The 22,558-nt window shown below is 33.9% G+C and overlaps 2 protein-coding genes across 7 annotated transcripts in view; both read right to left on the minus strand.

The window, feature by feature from the left end:
- The window catches only part of LOC127813134 (disease resistance protein RPV1-like), a 210,627-nt gene that overhangs the window by 60,002 nt on the left and 128,067 nt on the right, over positions 1–22,558 (minus strand). For 4 of the 6 annotated variants that reach the window (XM_052353921.1, XM_052353920.1, XM_052353919.1 and 1 more), the window contains one exon: positions 20,266–20,317. In XM_052353921.1, coding sequence (XP_052209881.1) covers positions 20,266–20,317 — 52 coding nt within the window. Of the gene's footprint in view, positions 1–18,494; positions 19,398–19,473; positions 20,318–22,558 lie in introns of those variants that run through there. The other 2 variants (XM_052353927.1, XM_052353922.1) reach the window with 2 other exon arrangements.
- The window catches only part of LOC127813137 (disease resistance protein RUN1-like), a 54,015-nt gene continuing 51,781 nt past the window's right edge, over positions 20,325–22,558 (minus strand). Inside the window, exons 3-4 of the mRNA XM_052353929.1 lie at positions 20,853–21,954; positions 20,325–20,762 (exon numbers count right to left, since the gene is read on the minus strand). Coding sequence (XP_052209889.1) covers positions 20,445–20,762; positions 20,853–21,954 — 1,420 coding nt within the window. The 3' untranslated portion in view covers positions 20,325–20,444. The remainder of the gene's footprint in view (positions 20,763–20,852; positions 21,955–22,558) is intronic.

Consider the following 22,558-nt stretch of genomic DNA (forward strand, 5'->3'; position numbering starts at 1 on the left):
GAGAGACAGAGAGAAGTGTAATACCCCATGTTCGTATAAGGTTGCCACGTAATTTCGATGAGTTTAGGATATCGAAAAATTGGATTGATAGCAGTTATAAGTACCGATTCAACTGCAGGGAATGCCTCATAGTGAAATTGTCTAAGGAAAATTATATAGACTCGACGAGCGTATCGAGATAGGATTTATGGTATCGAAAGAAATTGAATCAGGAACAATTTTTGGTACAGCTAAAATACAGCTGCCATTTAGGCTGAAAAACCGAATCGTTGTAGGAGGCTTCCGAAAAATCAACGGAGCTCTAGGGGGCTCCGGTTTTGCATAACGAGCAACCTTCAGTGGTTTCAGGAGGAAACAATAGCCCGGTGAGGACACTGGGGTGAAATCGGCATTATCGAGTAACCTTAAAGTTATTAATTTTGTGTTTTTTGTATCGTAATGTCAATTAATTTTGTGTTTGAGGATATTATTATAATTAGAGAATTATTCTAAAGAATTTAAGATAAAATTTGGGGTTAATACATAATTTTTATATTTATTAAATGTAATATATAATATATATAGTATATATATATATATGTGGGTGTGGCTGTGTGTGCGTGAATGGCAGCCTCCGTGAGATTTTGATGGCCAAGATTGGAAGCTAGATTTGAGGAATAATCCTGCAAGAGAAAAGATTTGAATGCATTAAATGTGTAATAAATTAGTATAATATATAATTATATATATATATATTAATATGTATGTACGTAGGCGCCTCTGCAAAAAAAAAAAATAAAATTTGCAAATCTCCTTCATGCCTTGTAACTTTCTCCATGCCCTGCAACCAGCCGCGCCTATGCAAAATCGGCCGAGATTTACACAAGAATAGGAGATTATGCCAGCGGGATTTGAGGAATTAAATGCGAGGCGTATATATATCAGTGTGCGTGGGTGCCATGCCCTGCAACTTGATAGCCAAATTTCTTTGACAAGTGAGTTGCCAGAGGGATGGGCAAGACAGCGGAGATGGCTATAAAAGGAGAGAAATGGGAGCAATTGGAGAATAGAGGAAGAAGCATGAGAGAGTGAAGGAGAAAAGGCCGAATTCGGCCATGGCCGCAAGCTGGCCAAGAGTTCGTGAAGCAGAGGCTGAGTTGAGAGAGAGATCGAGATCGCGAGAGAGCTGGGATCGTGATGGTTGGCCGGAGAGCATCAAGCAGCTGCCATAGCCGCAAGTCCAAGCTTTCAGCAAGTGCGGCCATGGCAGCCCGCTGCAACGCGCAAGGAGGCTGTCGCGATGATGGTGGTTCGTGGCGAGGCTGGGTGACGCTCGACAAGCATTGAAGGCAACCGGCGAGGTGGCCGATGGTGGCGGTAGCCACAAAGGCGGGTGGCGAAGCTGGAACCGCGGCCATGGCAGCCGCAAAGTTGCATTGCAGCAGCTGGGCCGCAACGCAGCCAGCGTCGGGGGCGGTGTGGCAGCCTCCGAGAAGGCCAAGAAAGGCCAACGAGGGCGGCCGCGGCCGGAGAAGGTGGCGGAAGGGCTGGCAACGAGGCGGTGCGGCGGCTGGGCGAAGCTTGCCGTGCGTCCATGGCGGAAGAAGAAGAAGCAGATGAGGGAGCAAAAGAAGAAGAGAAGGAGAAGAGAAAAAGAAAAAAAAAAAAAAAAAAGGAAAAGAAAAGAAAGAAAAAGAAGAAAAAATAGGGAAAAATTTTAGGAAATTTCCAAAAAAAAAATTGGATTTGGATATTTATTAATATTCCGAAGATTTTGGGCTAGAAATCAGTTCGAGCACGCATTTCGAGAATATGGCACGCATATCGAGGAAATCGAAGATGCTAAGTTAAGGTGAGTAAAATTTTCTAGAAAATTCCAGAAATTCAAGAATATTATTTTATAAATTTTCGTAGAAGAATATTTGAGAAAATATTTTAGAAATATTTAATTTGGATTTATTGAGGAAAATTAGGAAGAAATAAAGAGAAAATTATAGAAAATGCCAGAAATTATGCAAAATAAGGTTTTAATGTTTATTTAAATAATTATGGTGATTATGATACTTTGAGGCTGAAGTTGAAGAGACTCGAGCAAATTTTGAGGTTAGCACTCAAATCGAGGCAAGGCACGGATATCGAGGTAGCCCGATAAGCTTGAGAAGGTAAGTGATACTCTCCAATTAAAATTAGTTTTATGGAAAATGTTTGGTTTATGTTTCCTCGAAAATGTTTACATCATATTGACATGCTATGATATGTACCCCACACGTAGACTGCATCCATGACATGATTATGAAATGCATAAATACACGTCGATGTCATTAATCACTCGCATATGAGGCCGTAGGGAGTACGAACTGTCACCGTTGCCTTACCAAGGGTGCACCCATACACCTCGGCTTCGAAAGAAAGGGGCCGCTAAAATGGTAGGTAGCATAAGGGGTGCAGTTGACACCTACGAGGTAAGACATTGCATACACACATGACATAGCATTATGTACCCTTACTTAGATGATTCATCATCTAATTTGGGCTTTGCCCCTGGAATATTTAAATGTTCCAGATGGAGATTGTAGCAAATACTGAGGCATGAAATGGCACTTATCAGAGTGCATGAAGAATGGAATGTATGCTACGTAGCCCCTGTATTTAAGTTCTGCTACTTTAAATTCTGAACGTTTTGAGGAATGTTGATGTATACCCTTGTGGTTAATGAAGATGTAAGAATTGATTTATGATCAATGTTAAGATATCAGGTTTCGATCTTTGCTTCCGCATTTGATGTGTATATGATTCTCTTTCGAGATTAATGTATGGGAATTCTGGGATGGATTCGAGGTATGATGTGATTTAGAATTAAGTTTGAAAGAAAAAAAATTTTGTCCCGGAATTGTCCCAATTTATAACGCGCCCGGAAAAGTGGGGCATTACAGAAGGGGGTGGGCGAGGGGCGGCGACGATGGGGTGGGTGGGTCGGCCGCGAGTGAGAGAAAGAAAGAGAGAGGGAGAGCGAGAGGCAGTGTGGGAAAGAGGGAGAGACAGTGAGCGAGGGCGAGAACGAGTGCGAGAGATCAAGGGTGAGTGCGAGAGATCGAACGAGAGAGAGGGAGAAGGGGTACGCGCGTAGAGATGGCGATGCAGAGAAGGGAGAAGAAGCAAAGAGGGAGAGAGGGGGGCGGGGCAGGGTTTTACGGGGGAAGGGAAAGAGGGGGAGGGAAAGATGGGGGGTTTACGGGGGGGAGTGAAAGAGATGGGGAGATTCCCCGCCTCTTTCATTAAGAATAATAATTATTATTTAATTAATAAAATTTATATTAATGTAAAATTATAATAATGAATAAAATTATTAAAATTATGATAATTATTAAATAATTTTATTAATAATTTATTATAATAATTTAAAATATCATAATAAAATAATTTAAATCATTGCATTTTAAATTAATATTAATTTAAAAAAATACTTATATTATAAATCTAATAATTATAATAAATTAATTTGATATGTTATAAATACTATTTTAATAAAAAATTTATAAAAGATAAAAAAAATTCAAAAATATTGTAACAATATTCTTAATATATTTTGGATGTTGAGTAGTCTTTAATTTTTAAAAAAAAAAATTGATTATTTTCTCTTTTATATATAAAGAGTTTCCCTCATTATTAGGGGTACGTAAACAATCGGTTCAATTATCAAATTAATCAAAAATTAGTAAATTAAATTGAGAAATTAAACTAAATTGACTTGACCGATTAAACCCAATAAACTAAATTAACTAACAATAGAAAAAACTAAATATAAACTACATAAACTAAACAGATTCAATAAACTGAATAAACACATAAAAAATTAATTAAAATTGAATTAGCCGATAAACCAAATAAGCTAAAAAATTGTGTGATAGGCCAAAAACGACGTCATTTTATTACCATAAAAACATCATTGTCTTAAAATCCAATCGATTCGATTATTTTTAACTAAAAAATATAATCGAAAACAAAAAACTCATTTTTTAAAAAACATTAATTGAATAGAAGCAAATTTAAAAAAAAAAATTGATAATTTTTATTAATTTGATTCAATTAATTCGATTATATCGAATTTTAATTAATTTGATTCAATAAAGTAGTAAAAACCAAAAATAAAATTAGAAATTAAAAAAATAATACATTTTAAAAACTAATGATATATTGTCATACAAACAAAGAGGTTATATCGAATTTTAATTAATTTGATTCAATAAAGTAGTAAACAACAAAAATAAAATTAAAAATTTTAAAAATCATAAATATTTAAAACTAATGATATACTGTCATACAAACAAAAAGGTCAAACGATGATCAACAAAACAACGAAGATATAATATTTAATAACATGAGATATAATTTGTTGCGACACCAACTAATGGTGCGAGGAAAAAGATAATGGTGATGACGACAAGTGATCGATAGTTGGTTGTTGACAAATAATAGTTAATGGTTAACAAATACTGCCAAATAAGAGAGAGATATGGATTAGAATTTTTAAATTTATATAAAAATATATTTATTTTTTTCTTGTTCAACATTAATGTTTTATACATAACACTTAAACTTCAAAAATAAAAAATTAACCCCTATAGTTTTTTTATAGTATAACTATTAAGGGAGAAAACCATTATTCAATATCTAAGTCTGAAAACTATTTCGGACTTATCTTCATACTCACTTATCCTGCTCATTTTAACAAGCGCTACATAAATATATTAAATAAATATTTTATTATATATTTTATTTTTTATTATTTATTGTGAATGACTTAATTATACATTTAATTGTTTCATTTTTATATAATACTCCTAATTATAGAGAATAAGACATTGATAAGATAGCTCATAAACTCTTTTCTATATAATGTAATCGTTCGATATTGTTTTATTTTTATTTTTATGCACATGAAATATATTAATTAATGTATTTAGAATTTAGTAATATTATGATTTTTAAATTTAATATATTTATCTAAATTTATAAATTTTTTTAATTAAATATACATTAATATATTAAATTTCTTATAGAATTTAATATTTATATATTTAAATATTTATAAATTAATTAAATAAATAAATAAAAATTAAGTTTAGTGACAGATTGAAAGTTCCGTCTATATATCAGCGATGAACTCGGATAATCCGTCACTAAATTTATTTATTTATTTTTTGTTATTTGATTCCATATTAAATTTTAATTTTTTATTTTTAAATTTTGCCACGAAAAAAACTTTCCGTCTCTATATTTGAAAAGCAAAAAAATTACAATTAAAATTTAATTTTTTAGCAACGAAAATATTTTTGCGTCGCTAAAAGTAGTGACAGAATATTAAATCTGTTGCAAAATTTAATTTATTATTTTTTTAATTTAAACTAATATTTTTTTTTATTTTAAACTTTAGGGACAGAATTTATTTTCGTCTCTAATATTTGCGACGAAAGATAAATTCCATCGCTAAAATTAAAGATAGAAAATAAATTCCGTCTTTATCTAAAAATGTTTTTTTTTATTTTTTTATTATTAAAACTATTATTAAAATAAATTCCCGTCTCTTGAATTTATTTATTTTTAATATTTTAATTATATAAAAAATAATATAACTTATAAAAATAATATTAATAATTATTTAATTGATAAAAATAATGTATTTTAAATAAAAATTTATTATTAAATAATTTAAATAAAATCTTACTATAATTATCTAAAATGTGATAATAAAATAATTTAAATTATTGTATTTTAAATTAATATTTATTTAAAAATTAATTTGATATATTGAATTATTTATTAATAGTTTGTTATATTAAAAAATTAATTTTTCTATAAATAAAAATTATATTAAATGAAATCTACATAACATTTATAAATTTTTAGGGTAATTTTCGAGTTTCATAAAAAAATTAAAAAATTAAAAATTAAAAACATTCACCGAACTTAGGATTCTCAATTATAGAATAGAACAATACTAATGGCAGAACCCATCTGATGAACACAGTAGGTTTCAAATTGTTGAATTTCATCTATAACTCAGAGACAAAATTAGAGAGGACAAATGATAAAGAGATATATTTATTTTTTTCTTGATCAACATTAATGTTTTATATATAACACTTATATTAGATAGTAACATATGATATTGTTATCAAGTATAAGATACAATGTCGTCCATATATTGGCCATGTTTGTTGCAACTTTATTTAAAGAAATTATAATTTATTACTTCTTAGATTATAACTTTTAAAACTTAAAATAAGTTGTGAACTTGTTTGTTGCAACTTCTCAGAAAGATGTAGAAGCTGGGGTACTCCAACTTTGAAAAAACCAGCTTCTACCATTTCTAAAAGCTAGTATAAGGTATAAGTTATAATTCTACAAGTTAAAACAAACAATACATTACCACTTTTTTGAAGCTAAAAGTTAAAAATTATAGCTTTTAAGCTATAAAAAACAGGCCCATTATGGTTTTTAAACTTTTTACCTTAGTAAAAAATTCTCATATTTATAAAGAGAAAGAGATTGACAAGATAACTCCTAGACTCCTTTCTATATAATGTAATCTCTCAATATTTTTTCATTTTTATGATTTCTAAAATTTAAAATAAAGAAAATTTCAATAATATTATGATTTTTAAACTTTTTATTTATTTTTCAAATATAATGTTTGTTTACATTTTGTACATAGTTAATAAATATTACAAATAATTAATTATTATACATTTAATTGATATAGTTAGAATTTAGCAATATTATGATTTTTAATATTAATATATTTATTTAAATTTTATAAATTAATTTTTTAATATTCATCTCATGGTTAAATGTATATTTAAATATTCATTCCAATTTTAAATATTTATAAATTAATTAAATAAAACAAATAAAAATTAAAAATTAATGGTAGCGACGGAATATTCAATCCGTTACTAAATCAACCACGGATTTGGATAATCCATCGCTAATTTTAATTTTTTTTTAATTTAAAATAATTTTAATTTTAATTTTTTATTATTAAAATTTAGGGACAAAAATATATTTTCGTCGCTAAATGTTAATAATAAAAAAATTAAATTTAAAGTTTTATTTTAATTATTTAAACTAATATTAAAATTAATTTTTTATTTTAAAATATTGCGACGGCATTTGTTTCCGTCTAATAATAGCGATAGAAAGAAATTCCGTCACTATATAAAAATTTATTTTTTATTTTTTTATTATTATTAAAATTTAATGATGAAAAATCATGTCCGTCCCTATTTTTAGTGACGGAATGATATTTCCATCACTAAATTTTAATAATAAAAAAATTAAATTTAAAATTTTATTTTAATTATTTAAACTAATATTAAAATTAATTTTTTATTTTAAAATGTTGCGATGGGAAAAATATTCCGTCGCTAAAATAGCGACAAAAATAAATTTCGTCGCTATATAAAAATTTAATTTTTATTTTTTTATTATTATTAAAATTTAATGACTGAAAATTATGTCCGTCGCTATTTTTAGCGAAGGATTATTTTTTCCGTCTCAAAAAAATTAATTTTTTTATTTTTTTTGCAACGAAATTTGTTCTGTAGCTAAAATCCGTTGCTAATTCTCAAAAAAAAAAAATTCGTAATCCGTCGCAATTCCGTCGCTAAATCCCGAATTTCTTGTAGTGCGTGATTTCAATTTTTATATAATACAATATATTGATATCGATAATATTATTATAATATTAAAATAATAAAATTAAAACTATCAAAATGATATTTATGATATTGTTAATAATAAACCTTTAATGAAAATAATTAATTCATAATATTGCAAATTTGAAAGGATGGAAGAAAGGATAAACTGGTGGAAAAATTTAGGAGATGTTCTCTTCGTGTTTCAGTTTTCAATTTTGTGTTTTGATTATCTATTTTGAAATATTGAAAGACCATTCTTTTTGTTTGTAGCGTTTTTCGCATTTTAAAAATTTTGAGCGTGTTTGTAATAAAAGCAGTCAAAATAATTTTTTATTATTTTAAGTTTTCTTTACAAAGGTTTTTATTGTTTTAAAAAATACGTTTTTAAAAATATGAAAGTAAATACGTTTTCACTATTTTTGAAAACTGAAAAATGAAAACGGCTTAAAAACAGCAAAGAGAATAGGACCAAATATTTTTAAGTCAAATTCAAGTGAAATTTATGACAATGGTAGGGTTTCACATATTTATAGAAAAATGGAGATTGATGCAACCATTATATTAATAGCATATCATGTCTAATATTGTCACCATCTAATAGTCATTACTTGACACCATCTAATAGTCATTAGGATGACACTTTCAAAATAAGTTTTTTTAACAATATAAAAAATTATTAAAATTCCATAGTTCAAAAATATTTACCAAAATGTTAAAAAAGTTACCATATCATACTCCACACCAAAAATGTGGCAGCATGGCAGAAGAAACCATCAAATCGCTTGTGAACAAGTGATTGTATTTCTAAAAATATAAAACTGATTACAAGCAAATAAATAAAGTCCATAGAGAATGGGAGATCATTCTTTTAGAATAGTCAAGATTGGGATAGTTTTAAGTTTTTACTGTGCAAAAAGGTACGTTTATTGGGAGGATTTTGTAATTTATCCTTGCAAAATTATTGAGTTAGTCAATTATTTACTTGTAATTGGATCTATGACATAAGTATTGAGGTTGAAATTTTGTATTTTGTTTTCTCTTTATTTATATGTATGAATAATGCACATGATTTTTTATCCTAATTAAGAAAGGGGTTTCAAGGGTACCTTATGCCAACAATTTGGTGAGGAGTGTATTTTTCATAAGTTAGTTAGAGCTTTAGTTAATGATGGTTGGCTTGGTAGTTATCCAAAGAGTAAGGCTCATTTCCTTCAACTAGGGATCTCGAATCATAACCCTGCTATGGTGTTTCTATCGGGAAATATTCGAAATAAGGGGAATCCTTTCAGGTTCCTTAACCATCTTATCGATCATCCCCTATTCTTGGATAGGGTGGCTGCTAGCTGGAGTAGGTGGGTTCCTGGGGCTCCTATGTTTCGAGTAGCTCAGAAGCTTAAAGTTGTTAAAGAGGCTATGAAGACCCACAATAGTGCTAGTGGCCATGTCTCTGAGCTCGTTGCATCTCTTCACGATAGATTGTGTAATATTCAACAAGAGCTGCATGATAACCCTCATAACCCTACTCTTCGTCAGCAGGAGCTTGATTTGAATAAGGATTATTTGGTGGCTATTGCTCAAGAATCTGATTATTATCGCATTCGAGCTCGGATTCGGTGGTCTGCAGAGAGGGATCGGTGTTCTCGTTTTTTCTTCCGACCAATGCTGGCCTGACAAAACAACAATCGTATCATCAACCTCCAGAGAGAGGACGGCACGATTGCGGACTCTAAGGAGGAGGTGACGAGCATCATGGTGTCTTATTTCCAAAATCTTTTAGGTCAAAGTGCTCGTCTTACACCTTTGCGTTTAGAGGACATTGCCTCGTTTATTTTTAGGCGTTTGGAGAGGGATCAGTGGAAAGGGCTCTTTGCTAAGGTTTTGGATGAGGATATTAAGAACGCTCTCTTTAGTATGGATGATGACAAGGCCCCTAGGCGGGATGGGTCCACTGTTAAGTTCTTTAAGAAGGCCTGGGATTTTGTAGGTCCTGATGTTGTGGAGGCAATGCGTAGCTTCTTTTCCTTTGGTTGCCTTATGGGGAAAACTAATGCGGCCATTATCAGTCTCATTCCTAAGATTCTCCACCCTGAGGTGTTGTCCCAATTTAGACTTATTTCTTGTTGTAACGTCTTGTATAAAGTCATAACCAAGATTTTGGCTAATAGGGTCAAACCGTTGCTCTCTAACTTCGTGGATGGTTCTCAAGCTACCTTTGTGCCAAGCCGTTTGATCGGGGATAATGTGTTGTTGGCCCCAAGAGTTGGTTTTCCAATATCATCTCCATAAGGGCCCTCCCCAATGTGCTCTTAAAGTGAATATAGCAAAAGCTTATGACTTAATGGAGTGGGATTTCCTCATGATGGTGCTTCAATTAATGAATTTCCCTCCACAATTTTGTAGCTGAATCCACGAGTGTATTATGACACCTTGTTATTCTATTAATATTAACGGGCAGTTAAATGGCTTCTTCCCTGGGGGTCGAGATTTGAGGCAAGGGGACCCCCTGTCCCCTTATCTCTTTGTTCTAGTGATGCAAATCTTGCATGGTATTGTGAGCTTCTACTCAAGGTCCCCGGATTTTCAGTTCCACTGGAAATGCGAGCAGACTCAGATGGTGATGCTCATGTTCACGGATGATCTTCTCATGTTCTCCTATGGTGACCCTGCTTCAGTTAACATCTTAAAATCCTTCTTGGAGAGATTCGCTTCTTTATCTGTCCTCAAGGCCAATCCTCTTAAGAGTGATTGCTTCGTCTCTTTTAGTGATGAATCCTTGAGAGAGAATATTCTTAATGCTTCTAATTTTCGTAAGGTGATTTGCCTATGAGATATCTAGGGGTGCCTTTTCTATCTACCAAGCTGTCTTACAGGGTTTGCCAGCCCATCATTGATAAAGTCAGGAATAGGATTTATAGTTGGCGTAGTAGGTTGCTCTCCTTTAGGGGGCATCTGCAATTGGCTCAGTCTATTTTATCCACCATTTGATGTGAATTAGGTTGCTAAAGCCTCACAAGATCTGTTGAGCATTCATGGAGGCCCAATAACAAGATTACAAGATTTGGGGTTGATAGATTGAATGATTGATTGATTGAGAAGATTTGCAAGATTGCAAGATTTGGGGTTGATTGATTGATTGGTTGATTGGTTGATTGATTGACAAGATTGCAAGATTTGGGGTTGATTGATTGATAAGATCTAGGCGTATAAAAAGGAATGGTTGAATATTTGACTACTTCCCTTATTTCCTACTTTGTTTTTAAATCTTTTCTATTTTAGATAATTCTTGTTTCTTTATTATCAGACTATGTTATTTCCTTCTTGTAATCAATTCCTACTATGTCTAGGATTTGATTTATTTCCTTCTAGTTTAGGATTGGTGTTCGGCTATACAAGCCAATGTTCTCTTATGGTGTTCGGTTCTTCAACGAACTACTTTGAACTTATCAAGATTTCATCTTGTGGCGTTCATCCTTGACTTATCACTCACAACTCTTCTTTTCTATCTTGAGTGTGGCGTCAACCCTAACCTTCTTATACCTCTGGTTCTTATCTCTTTATAGATAACGGGTCAATGTCATTTGTTTTGTTTATTACGAATCTGTTTTAGAACGATCCTTGGCAAAGGAACCATTTTTTGATCGTCGGGTCTCACCTTCCTTTGTGGGGTACACATCATTTGCTATCAAAGCTTTGGCTCTAAATCAAGTTTGAACTATCCTTATTTTTGCTTTCATTGTTTATTATTTCTCTTTATTCTCTCACTATTATTTGTTCTTCGAGTCTGCAACTTTGCCTATTTCTTCATCTTGGTTTGTTCAAGTTTTGTTACTTATCATTATATATATATATATATATATATATATATATATAAAGTGGGAAGTTAGTAATTCCAAAAAAAAAAACAAAGGAAAGTTGGAAATTCAAAAAAAAAAAAAAAAGTGGAAAGTTGGAAGTTTGAAAAGAAAAAGAAAGTGCAAAATTGAAAATTCAAAAAAAAAAAGTATAGAAAATTCAAAAATCAATTGAATCTGAATTAGTTGAAGTGTTACTTGTCATCCAAGTTTTGATTGCATAAAATGTGTATTCTGTCTATTTAGAGCAGTTCGACCCTTGTTGCATCAAAATTCGTATCTCATTTTCCTGTCTTTCTTATTCATTGTTTCATTATAACTCTGTCTTTTTGACTTCTTAAATTCTACCTATTTTTTTTCGTCCTTTGCGAATTAACCCATTCTCATTCTTGATAATTTGATTGGTTGAGTTTAGATTGTTGCAAGGAAAATTTTGATTGAGTTCATTTGAGTTCAATAAAGAACTAAAAGAGGAGGCTAAAGAGTGGAAAAAGGCAAGAGAGTGTGAGCTCATAAGAGGGTAAAAGCCAAGTTTGAGAATACACAAGTATGAGTGCTATCAATCTTGAGAGGAAACATGTGAGGGAGTGTTTGTGAGGTTTCCTAACTTTGTTTTTGTAGGGTATTAAACATGTCTCGAGAGAATGAAGCACAGGAAAATATAGATTTCAAACTCTTCTTTCAGTCCTTAGAAAAAAAATTTGAACGAATAGAGATGAGGTTTGATGAGATAAATGAGAGAATAGATAAAGTTGAATCTAGTTCACAAAGGGGGCAACCACCTAGAGCTCCTACTGTGCAACAAAGAGAAAGGCATCCACCTAGGTATGATTATGAAGATGGCTATGGGGATGACCTAGATGATGATGATCGTGCCTCTAATATCAGTATAGGCCGATTTAGACATGGGAATAGAGATAGAGGAGTTAGACATGGAGAAAAAATTGATAACAACTTCGACAACATTAAGATACAGATTCCATCTTTCCAAGGCAAAAACGATCCAGAAGTTTATTTGGAGTGGGAGACAAAGGTGGAAATGGTGTTTGATTGTTACAACTACTCTAAATTGAAAAAAGTAAAATTGGCCACCGTAGAATTTACTGATTATGCTATTATTTAGTGGGATCAACTTATTTTGAACAGGAGAAGGAATCGTGAAAGATCCATTGAGACATGGGAAGGAATGAAGGCTATTATGAGGAGGCAATTCATTCCAAGTCACTACTATAGGGACTTATTTCAGAAGTTGCAATGCCTTACTCAAGGTTCCAAAAGTGTTGAGGACTACCACAAGGAGATGGAAATAGCCATGATTTGAGCCAATGTGGAGGAAGACAGAGAAACTACCATGGCCAGGTTCCTAGTTGGACTGAACCGCGATATTGTAGATGTGGTAGAACTACAACATTACGTTGAGTTAGATGACATGGTGCACATGACCATCAAAGTAGAGCGACAATTGAAGAGAAAGGGGTCCACACGAATTGGGTAGAATTCAGGCTCTTCTTCAACATGGGAATCGAATTGGAGTGGAAAGGATGAATGGCCTAATTCCAAGCCTAAGGCTGAAACCTCGAAAAATAACAAAGATGGAGAAGCACCAAATAAGGTAAAATCTAATGCTCCACCTTCTAGAAATAGAGATATCAAATGCTTTAAGTGTTTGGGGAGAGACCATATCGCATCACAATGCCCAAACAAAAGAGTGATGATTTTGAAAGATGATGGTGATATTGAGACAGAAGATGAGTTCGATAATGAGTCCATGCCACATTTGGAGGATGCAAGTGGCATTGTGTACCCGATAGATGGGGAGCTCTTGGTGGCAAGGAGAGCTCTTAATGTGCAAGTCAAAATGGATGTGAAAGAGCAACGTGAGAACATTTTTCATACTAGATGCCATGTCAATGATAAGGTATGTAGTATGATTATTGATGGGGGGAGCAGTACTAATGTGGTTAGTACTAGCTTAATGGAAAAATTGAATTTGATGACTTTGAAGCATCCTCGGCCGTATAAGCTACAATGGCTAAATGATTGTGGAGAATTTAAAGTAACTAAACAAGTGTTTGTTTCATTCTCAATTGAAAAGTATACAGATGAAGTTTTGTGTGATGTGGTGCCAATGCATGCGGGCCATATTCTTTTGGGGCGACCATGACAGTTTGATAGGTGTGCAATTCATAATGGTTATACCAATAGATTCTCTTTTGTACTTAATGAAAAATCAATTACTCTTGTACCCCTATCCCCAAGACAAGTGTATGAAGATCAAGTGAGGTTAAAAAAGAGAGTGATAAGAAAAATGAGAGTGAGAGTTCAAGAGTAAGAGAAACTGAGATGAAAAAGGAGAGTGAGAGTTCAAAAATAAGAGAAATTGAGACCAAACAAAGAGAAAATGAGAGCAAAAAAGGAAAAAGAGTTTTAGTTAGTGAGGAAAGAAAAGACAGAAAACAAGTAAACTACTATGTAAGAGAGAGTGAGTTCAAAAAAACTTTATTTTTAAATCATACTGTGATTGTACCTTTGTACAAAGAGATTTGTTTTAGTACTACTAACCTTAACCCCTCTTTGCCTAGTGTTGTTGCTTCTTTTTTGCAGAAATTTGATGATGTGTTCCCTGAAAAGATACCTAATGGTTTCAAGAAAGTTGTATTTGATCCCAGTGATTGGGTTTGGTGGCATATAAGGAAGGAACGATTTCCTGTTCAAAGGCGTTCAAAACAACTTTCAAGGGGAGATGATCCATTTCAAGTGCTTGAAATGATCTATAAGTTTGACCTTCCAGGTGAGTATACTACAAATGCAACCTTTAATATTGTTGATTTCTCTCCTTTTGATGTAGGTGATGATTTGAGGATAAATCTTTCTTAAGAGAAGAGGAATGATGTGAATTAGGTTACTAAAGCCTCACAAGATTTGTTAAGCATTCATGGAGGCCCAATAACAAGATTACAAGATTTGGGGTTGATAGATTGAATGATTGATTGATTGAGAAGATTTGCGAGATTGTAAGATTTAGGGTTGATTGATTGACAAGATTGCAAGATTTGGGGTTGACTGATTGATTGGTTGATTGATTGACAAGATTGCAAGATTTGGGGTTGATTGATTGATTGACAAGATTTGCAAGATTTGCGGATGATTGATTGATAAGATCCAGGCGCATAAAAAGGAATGGTTGTATATTTAACCACTTCCCTTATTTTCTACTTTGTTTTTAAATCTTTTCTATTTTAGATAATTCTTGTTTCTTTATTATCAGATTATGTTATTTCCTTCTTGTAATCAATTCCTACTATGCCTATGATTTGATTTATTTCCTTCTAGTTTAGGATTGGTTTTCGGTTATATAAGCCAATGTAACCTGAGAGGAATTTAGTTTTTTGGATAATATTAATAGTGAGAGTTTTCTCTTCGATTCTTCAACGAACTGCTTTGAACTTATCAAGATTTCATCTTGTGGCATTCATTCTTGACTTATCACTCACAACTCTTCTCTTCTATCTTGAGTGTGGCGTCAACCCTAACCTTCTTATACCTTTGCTTCTTATCTCTTTATAGATAACAGGTCAAGGTCTTTTGTTTTGTTTATTACGAATCTGTTTTAGAACGATTCTTGGCAAAGGAACCATTTTTTGATCATCGGGTCTCACCTTCCTTCGCAGGGTACATATCACCATCTATGTGTATTGGGCATCTGTGTTCATCCTCCCGAAAAGGGTGATCTATGAGATTGAGAAAATTATTCATAATTTCCTTTGGAACGGCAATGAGGTGAACCCCCATAGAGCCAAGGTTATCTGGCATGAGATTTGTTGCCCTAAGAAGTAGGGGGGCTTGGGTCTTAAGCCTCTTTATGTTTGGAATCAAGCTTTGGTTACCAAGCTTATTTGGAGTTTGCTTGTTAGGGATAGGGAGTCCTTGTGGGTGAAATGGGTGCATAATTATAGGGTAAAAGGGGAGTGTTTTTGGCTTCTTAGAGTTCTTTATGCCTGCCCGTGGTACTAGCGAAAACTACTCTTGTTAAGGGGGGCTTTAAGATCCCATTTTGGGTGGAGGATTGGGGATGGTCGGAGCACGTTCCTTTGGCATGATTAGTGGCACCCTTTGGGTGTGCTCATTGATCGCTTCTCTCACTAGTTGCCTCGACAATTAGGCATTTCTGTAATGGCTAAGGTCTCAGATTTTGTTGAGGATGGTTCTTGGATTTGGCTGAAGGCTTCTCTGTCTTCTGACCTTATTCGGAATCACCTTCCTAGCCTTCGTTGTCTTCAACATTGTGATGAGCGTTATTGGCTTCCAGCCTCGAACGGGGTTTTTTTTTGTTAGGGCTGATTTCCAGGACTTTCAAGGTCAGCGTCCTTAAGTTCCTTGGTATCGGTTAGTTTGGTCGTTTGTGGGTATTACAGCCTATTCGTTCATTCTCTGGTTAGCAATTCAGGAACGTTTATCTACTCTAGATCGTATTAACCTGTTTTTGTCTTTTCTGAATATATGTTTTCTTTGTAGGGCGGATGTAGAAAAAACATAGCCACCTATTTTTTGAGTGCCCTTATTCCCGTGAGGTGTTGTCTTTCTTTCGAAGATCGAAGAAATTTAGCTGGCCTTAGCGTCAATGGAATACTGGTGTGTAATGGACAGCTGCAAGATGGAGTGGCAATAGCCCTTGGTAGATGGCAAATAGGTTGGCGCTTCACGCTTTGGTGTATTTCATCCGAAGGGCGCGTAACAACAGATGCTTTCAAGATCAAGAGAGATCTGCTCTCCAGTTAGCTAGCCAGATTCAGTTTGATGTGTGGGCCCGTTTGACGTCTGTCCATTTCAAGTCATCTCTCCAGAGTCATGCTCTTCGTCATGTCTGTCGGCTTCTAAGAGACTAGACTGTTTCTCCCCATTGAGCGTTCGCTTGTTTGCTTCTGGATGTTGGTTATTGTATTCCTCGAGTCTCATGTTGGTTTATGCTTTTTTGTCTAGATGCTGATTTTGTTTTTTCTGATCACTGATGTATATATCTTCTGTCTTTTTCTTCTTCTTTTGTTGTTATTTTGTCTTGGCCCAGGGGGTGATGGTTGTTCTACCTTAGCCCGAGGCTTGCCTTAGCCTTAATTTGTAGTCTTTCTAGCATTGTTCTTGTTTTATTTATTCTTATTTACATAAAAAAAAATAATTAGGTGACAGAGAGAAAAAGGGGATTTATAAGTCATGGGTTTTGGTAATAAGAATAAACCCACCGATGGATTCCTTCTAGCAGCCAGCAAGTGTTTTTAATTTTGATTTTTCTAATTTTTGTTCAATCAATTTTAGCTGAAATGTTGCTATAACAACTCAGGGTTGAGCCAATGTATCCTTCAACCAAAATCTGTTGACACAGATATGTATAAAGCAAAGAGAAAACTGCAAAATGTGACCTCCACGTTCTCATCCTTAAATTCTAACTCTGTCAATGGTCGGTGAGCTATTGTATATGACCAACTCTTCGCTAGTTTTGGAAGCAAACGGAAGTTGTTTGACCAATTTGGCCATTACACGTTGAATTTTTTATGCAAGGACTCTTTATTTCCAAGAGGATTCTTTCTTTTCTTTTTTTCCTTTTGGTCGAAAAGATACTTGCTGTATCAATATATTGCAAATTACACTTAAATGAAATGTGAAGTACATTGGTTTTCAAGAGGCTTTTTCAGGGGTCAGAGATAGTTTGCCTATCTTCCAAACTATTATCTTCCACCTAATCAAATATGTAAAATATCATAATTAAAGCAAGGACACGTCACTGGTACTAAATGAATATCCTCTGCTGCCATTGCACTATATTCCTAAAGACAAACAATGAAGCAGAGAGCATATGCCCCTCTCCCATCAACAAGAAGTAATTAATGTTGAGGGAAGGTAAATTTGAAAAGAGAGAGTTGAAGAAATTTCTAAAAATTACATTGTATTGACTGCTATAGGAGAAGCCTAAACCAAATAAAGTTAATCCAGACAGTAAAATGTCATTGACCAAATCCATGGAGGTAATGACTTGCAAAGCACATTAAGCAAAGGAGAAAGGAAACCCTTCCACTGCAATATGAAAACCAATGACATGTTCATGAATGGTACCTGGATGAATTTTTAAGTTTAACATGATTATGCAGAAACAAAGACCATAATGCAGTTACCTATATGCGTACGGTCGTTCTACAAGATAAGATTTATTGACTTCTTGTAAGTATTTCCAGAAAAGCTGTTGAGAAGCTGATAAATTGTTCTGTAATCAACGGATTATTTGCAGAAACAAGTAGAGAAATAGAGTTCATAACACATTCTCTAACTAGAAAAAATGAAGATCCTCCAATTGCATTCTTTCGTATAGTTGAAACGCCTGTTGATGAAACAACTGGCTATTTCTGGAAAAAAAAAAAACTGAAAGATACAATTTAAATAAAATCAATTAGGTGCAAAAGTGCAATAATACTAGGAATAGCAGCATGTTGATATAATTGAATACACATCAAGATTTTAAATATAATTAGGTTTGAGCAAAAACACTACCCAATGAAGAACAGATATACATTGATCACAACTCCATAAACCAGAATAGTATTGACAATTTTTCAAAGTAAACAGAGAAGTAACCGTGCCAAAACTGTTCCATAAACATGCTAACAAACTGAATAGGATAGGGATCCACATAACTAAGGGACTCGTTGAATTGTGAAGCAACCCATGTCACACTAAAGGAGCAAACACATTAAGTCCCAACATAGTTAAATGCAATGGATGCAGTGGCAATATTAACAGAATGTCAACATGCAATCCTAATAACTTCCTTTCAATTACAGGTTTTGCAAAAAGTGGCAAGTCTTCTCAATGTTCAAATATAAAAATCTTCGAGTTGTACAAATATCAAGCATCATTACCTTCAAATTTCCAAAGAAAGAAAGAAAGAGGGTAGAGCAGTGAAAAACCACTAGCAAAAGAAAAGAGAAACAGAGAACTTTATATACATAAGCAGCATGCAAGGCCCACATGCTCCCATCCTTTCCTCTCAAAATTCAAGTTCTATTCATGGTTGGATAGAATAATTCCATCAATAGTAGTTTCATCTTAAACTAAATGGACATGAAATAGCATAAAAAAAAAACTCATGATTTATTTAGGGGGCCCATCACAATCAACAAGCTCTAAACATTTTTTACAGTGATGCCTTCATTCCACAACTGGCACCTTAAGAATAGAGAGAAATGGGGCGAAACCGATCTTTACACCACCCATGGTGATATTCCAAATAACCGTCAGGACAACCTGTGCAACCAGCAGGATGGGTGCCAAGAACAATGACTCTAGTGCTTGCTGGATCTGCAGGCACTGGAAAATTCTCGCAGTACTCACAATCCCCATTACAAAAACCAGGAACGACATTTCCATAGGGATGAGTGCTCTTCTTTTCTTCTGCCTCCTTGTACACAAGGTGAATCCCAACCTCCTTCACTTGATAACGATCACTTGCAACTGAAATATTCACTTCATTGCCACCTTCCAACTGATCCTCAAACTTCCAATAACTTAACCACATCAAGTCCTCACCAGCTCTTGGAATGCCATGAACTTCTGGGCAATAGCTCCATTTCAAATGCTTGGTTGCATTACTGATAATTGTGTGTAAGTGCCAGCCTCCCGTCCCATCATAATCAGATGAAGCATTGGAAATCCCAGGGTTGGGAAGTGCATAAACAGAACATATAGACAAACCTTGAGTTCTGAAATTAGCATCAGAAGGCATTGTAAAAGATATTGAGGATCCTACGTTCTTAAGACTGAATTTGTTAGGCATCTTGCTTCCAAGCACATAAGTGCAAAATGTATAAGACTCGTGCAATCCCTATACAAAAAAACAACATAAGTTAAACAGTAATATACAACCCCCTGTGAGGGAGAGAAAGAGAGAGAGAGCGCACCAGGGGAGGAGATATCCGGGTTTTATGTGATGCATTGATTGATAAAAACTTCATAAGTGATTTTTCCATGCCTTCAAAGTCACATAAGCCCAAATTGTTAATTAGCTCCACATCAACACATTCTAAGGGTTCTAATTTGAATAAGCCGAAAATCTCAACTAGACTTGTGCAAGAATAATAACCTAAGGATTTTACAGTTAAATCTACTGAGGCAAAGCTTATTTTTTCCAACAATTCACTGTCTTCAGTCTGCAATTCTTCTAAACTTTCCTGCAGCCCGTCAAGTGTCAAAAGCCTTGGGCATGATTTTAACCATAGCTTCTTGAGCCCAAAAAGATCCTTAATGCAATTTGGGAGGATACAAATTGGATTCCTGCTCAAATCCAATATCTGCAATGAGGATAGGCCGCTAAATTCCCTAGGGAAACTGTCATAAGACAGATTGCAATTTGCAAGACTTAAATGTACCAAAGACTTCGGAAAAGGAACCCATGAAAATTCTGGCTGACTTCTTAGATTTAGTGGACAAGGCAATGCAGATAAATGCCATGCTTTCACCTTCCCATTGATAGAGAATAATCGATTTATTGCAGTTCGATCTGCTAGAAGCACTGCCAAAGAATTCATATTACCCAGCTCAGCTGAAAAATTTTCAAGCTTTAAGCAACCGCTAATGTTGAGTGTTGCCAGAGATTTTAGCCTATAAAAGGTTTGTGGAAGCTCCCTCAAGCTTTGACAATTGCTCAAGTTTAAGAAAACAAGTCTTTCTAGGCATCCAATCGATTCATCAACCTTAACCAACCCAGTACAATTTTCAAGTATAAGTCTCTCAAGATTCGGCAACCTTGAGAAATCAGGAGTCTCAAAAAGATAACAGGAATGACTTAGATTAAGGATTTTTAGTAATTCGAGGCACTGTAAAACAACAAGAGAGAACGAATGTTAATAATTTGGTTAAAAATCTAATGAAATTACAAATTGATAGAAGAAATAAAAAGAAAGGGAAATAGGAAACAAACCTTGGTTCCATTTAAAACCTTTTTCAAGCAACTATAAGGCATTTCAAGAGCAACCAGCATGTCCAAAGGAAAATCCTTGTGTATCCTTTCTAAAGGGAAATGAGACCAATGCAACCACTTCAATCCTTTGGGGAAAATTTCATAGTTTCCAAATAATTCTGCATGACTAATCTGTAGAAGTTGGAGATTGGACATCCCAGAAAATGCATCACCTTCCAATGGTACATTTGAGCACATGTCAAGAACGAGGCCTCTGATTTTTCCTGTGCCCTGACAAAGAAGGGGAAGGGGGAGCAATGATAAATAAATAGCATCTTTTCACAAATATGTACAAAATAAATAAGTATAGTTAATTCATACAATTTTTCCCTTCAAGACACTAAAGGAATCCTTGTGATTCCAGAGCCTGCTACGTCCTCCTAACTCTTTGGGTGATTCTTGCCGGACAATTTCCCTTCCCATTTCCTGAATCAATTGATGCATCACAAGCTTGTTACCTTCAATGGTTAACATATTTCTGTCAATAAGATTTTGAATCCCAACCACTGTGAAATAATTACATCCCTCTAGGATTGTAGTTGTGGTGTCTTTGTCCCCTCCAACAAAGAAGCAAGCAATATCAAGGAATAAATCTTTGTCATGGTCATCTTGTAAAGAGTCGTAACTTAGTTTGAGTTTCTCAAGGATTTTATTGTCTGGAATTGCCTTCAATTTTTGTAGTTGACTTTTCCACACATCTAAACTTCTACCAGATAGGGAAGAACCCAAAATTTTAACAGCTAATGGAAGCCCGCTGCAATAATCTACTGCCCTTTTTGAGTCTATCAAATAACCATCAATAGGATGGCTTTGTCCAAAGGCATGCCAACTGAAAAGCTGTAGGGATTCGTCGTGATTCAACTCCTCTACCCTGTGTACTTTCCAACACTCATGAGCTCTTAGTAAGTCCTCGTGCCTAGTAGTTATGATCAATTTACTACCTGGTGAATGCCAATCCTTCATTCCAAGGACTACATCTAATTGTTCTTGTTTATCCACATCATCAAGAACTATAAGAACTCTTTTAAAACCAATAGCTTCTTTAATCTTAAGAATCCCTTCATCAACATGGCGTATTTCTTCCTCTCTTCCACGCAGAATATCTGAAAGAAGTTGGCTTTGTAAACGAATTAAACCGTTTTGTTGTCCAGAAATTTCTCTTATATTTGCCAGGAAGCTGCTACCTTCAAATTTTGAGAAGTTTGAGTTGTACACAAATTTAGCAATGGTTGTCTTGCCAATTCCACCCATCCCACAAATGGCAATAATTCCAACATCAACCCCCCCATCTTGTAACCACAAATTAATGCTTTTGGCACGGGAATCTAGTCCAATGGGGTAAGTGGCAACATTCAAGACTCTTGGTCGGCTTAGCTTGTCTTCAACCACCTTGACAATTTTTTGGATAAGCTTTGACTCGTACCTATAGTTTGCAATCCATGCAGAAAGTAATAGTTCATCAATCACTAAGCATTTAACAACTTAAATAAATTAAAATTTTCTCTACGAAAAACTAGCATATTATGAAAATTATCATGGTCCACAAAAAAATTGCATCCGTTTGAACTTAAAATTAATACCCATTAGGATGAAGCCAAAAATATGAAAAGAACAATGGTAAAATAAGATAAATCATAGAAATCAATGGCAAAAGAACTCTATTTAATGACAAGGAATTTTGTTTCCCAAAAATAAGATACGTTTTCACACGTGAAGTTCCTCTAGTCTACCAATCTCTCCCCCCGCCCAAGCTACTTGAATCTATTATCTTTTAGAAAGTTAATGGACTCTATTTCCAATAGAATGTCTACTTGCAAAAACATTGCATCACAAGCAGTGTTTTAGGGGTATTTTGTAACTGTGAAACAAATTAGCTATATTATAATTACAATATAATTAATACACCATTATTTATGATATTGCTGGTAATATAATTCTATATTGCTATATTATAATTACGATCTAATTAATTTGATAATATTACAATATAAAAACAACCAAAATTATATTCATGACATTGTAATATT

This window comes from Diospyros lotus, chromosome 11 (genome assembly GCF_014633365.1).
Source record: "Diospyros lotus cultivar Yz01 chromosome 11, ASM1463336v1, whole genome shotgun sequence".
Lineage (NCBI taxonomy): Eukaryota > Viridiplantae > Streptophyta > Magnoliopsida > Ericales > Ebenaceae > Diospyros > Diospyros lotus.